This window comes from Limulus polyphemus, unplaced genomic scaffold, assembly GCF_000517525.1.
Source record: "Limulus polyphemus unplaced genomic scaffold, Limulus_polyphemus-2.1.2 Scaffold669, whole genome shotgun sequence".
Lineage (NCBI taxonomy): Eukaryota > Metazoa > Arthropoda > Merostomata > Xiphosura > Limulidae > Limulus > Limulus polyphemus.
In genome coordinates this window covers 101,652-102,921 of record NW_013666279.1, presented here as the reverse complement: position 1 = coordinate 102,921, position 1,270 = coordinate 101,652, and the positions used below count along the sequence as shown (strand labels likewise).

General features: G+C 32.7%; 1 protein-coding gene across 1 annotated transcript in view; it reads left to right on the top strand.

Moving 5' to 3' along the window:
• The first annotated feature begins 89 nt into the window (after positions 1-89).
• The window catches only part of LOC106459857 (SPARC-like), a 33,005-nt gene continuing 31,824 nt past the window's right edge, over positions 90-1,270 (top strand). Inside the window, exon 1 of the mRNA XM_022386410.1 lies at positions 90-242. Coding sequence (XP_022242118.1) covers positions 105-242 — 138 coding nt within the window. The 5' untranslated portion in view covers positions 90-104. The remainder of the gene's footprint in view (positions 243-1,270) is intronic.

The following is a 1,270-nucleotide window of genomic DNA, read 5'->3' as shown; positions in this document are numbered from 1 at the left end:
AAAAAATTAGGTGTCTATTTACTTGTGACCACTCAGTGTATATTGATCAGACAGTATGTCGTGTTTATAAACAAAGTAGGTGTGTCTTTTCCTTTCAACATATTATGTTTTGCATCTCACGGCTAGATCCTTGTGCTGGTCTTCATTGTGGGGCTGGTCGTATTTGTGTCACAGATGAGCAAGAAAAGCCTGTCTGTGATTGTGTCTCTGAGTGTCCAGTGGAGACAGATGAAAGAAGAAAGGTAAATAAAAAACAAGTTTTTATCGTTTAAAGTAAACCCTTTAATAGCATTAAATTATATAGTTGATGTGAAAGATGCAGTAGGATAAAAAATTATACAAAATGCCTTTTTTTCATTTTCCTGTAGTATTACATTGTAACAGAAAATATTTTTCTTTTCACTTTCGGTGATCTGCACAACATCCTGGAACTTCAACATACCGACTTGATTTTTACTTTTTTTAGTGTTCAGTACCAGTGGTCATATTGCATCATATTGAGTAATGTTATATTACAGCAGCCAGTGTAAAGAACTGGTCAAAACATATTGGTCGAAATTACTCATGTTTTATGTAAGAAACGCCAAAAGTAATTAGTGGAATTAACTGCAATATTGATAACATTCTACTTTAAGTTTTGTGTGTTATTCACGTTTTCTTGGGGACTCTGCTACCAATAAAGCCATGGCGTCCACGTGCAATTCGACGTATGAATAGTTTAGAGACATGTGTTTCTAAACTCGATGGGGGTATGGACCCTATTGGTAATTTTGGGGTTACCTTAACAATTAAGTTTTCTGCGCCATGCAATTCAGTTACTTTAGTAAGCATAACTACATTTTAAATGGTAGAAGTTCAATTACTTTAGTAAGCATAACTCCATTTTAAATGGTAGAAGTTCAATTACTTTAGTAAGCATAACTCCATTTTAAATGGTAGAAGTTCATTTACTTTAGTAAGCATAACTCCATTTTAAATGGTAGAAGTTCAATTACTTTAGTAAGCATAACAACATTTTAAATGGTAGAAGTTCAATTACTTTAGTAAGCATAACTCCATTTTAAATGGTAGAAGTTCAGTTACTTTAGCAAGCATAACTCCATTTTAAATGGTAGAAGTTCAGTTACTTTAGTGAGCATAACTCCATTTTAAATGGTAGAAGTTCAGTTACTTAGTAAGCATAACTCTAATTTAATGGTAGAAGTTCAGTTACTTTAGTAAGCATAACTCCATTTAAATGGTCAGTAGTTCAATTACTTAGTAAGCATAC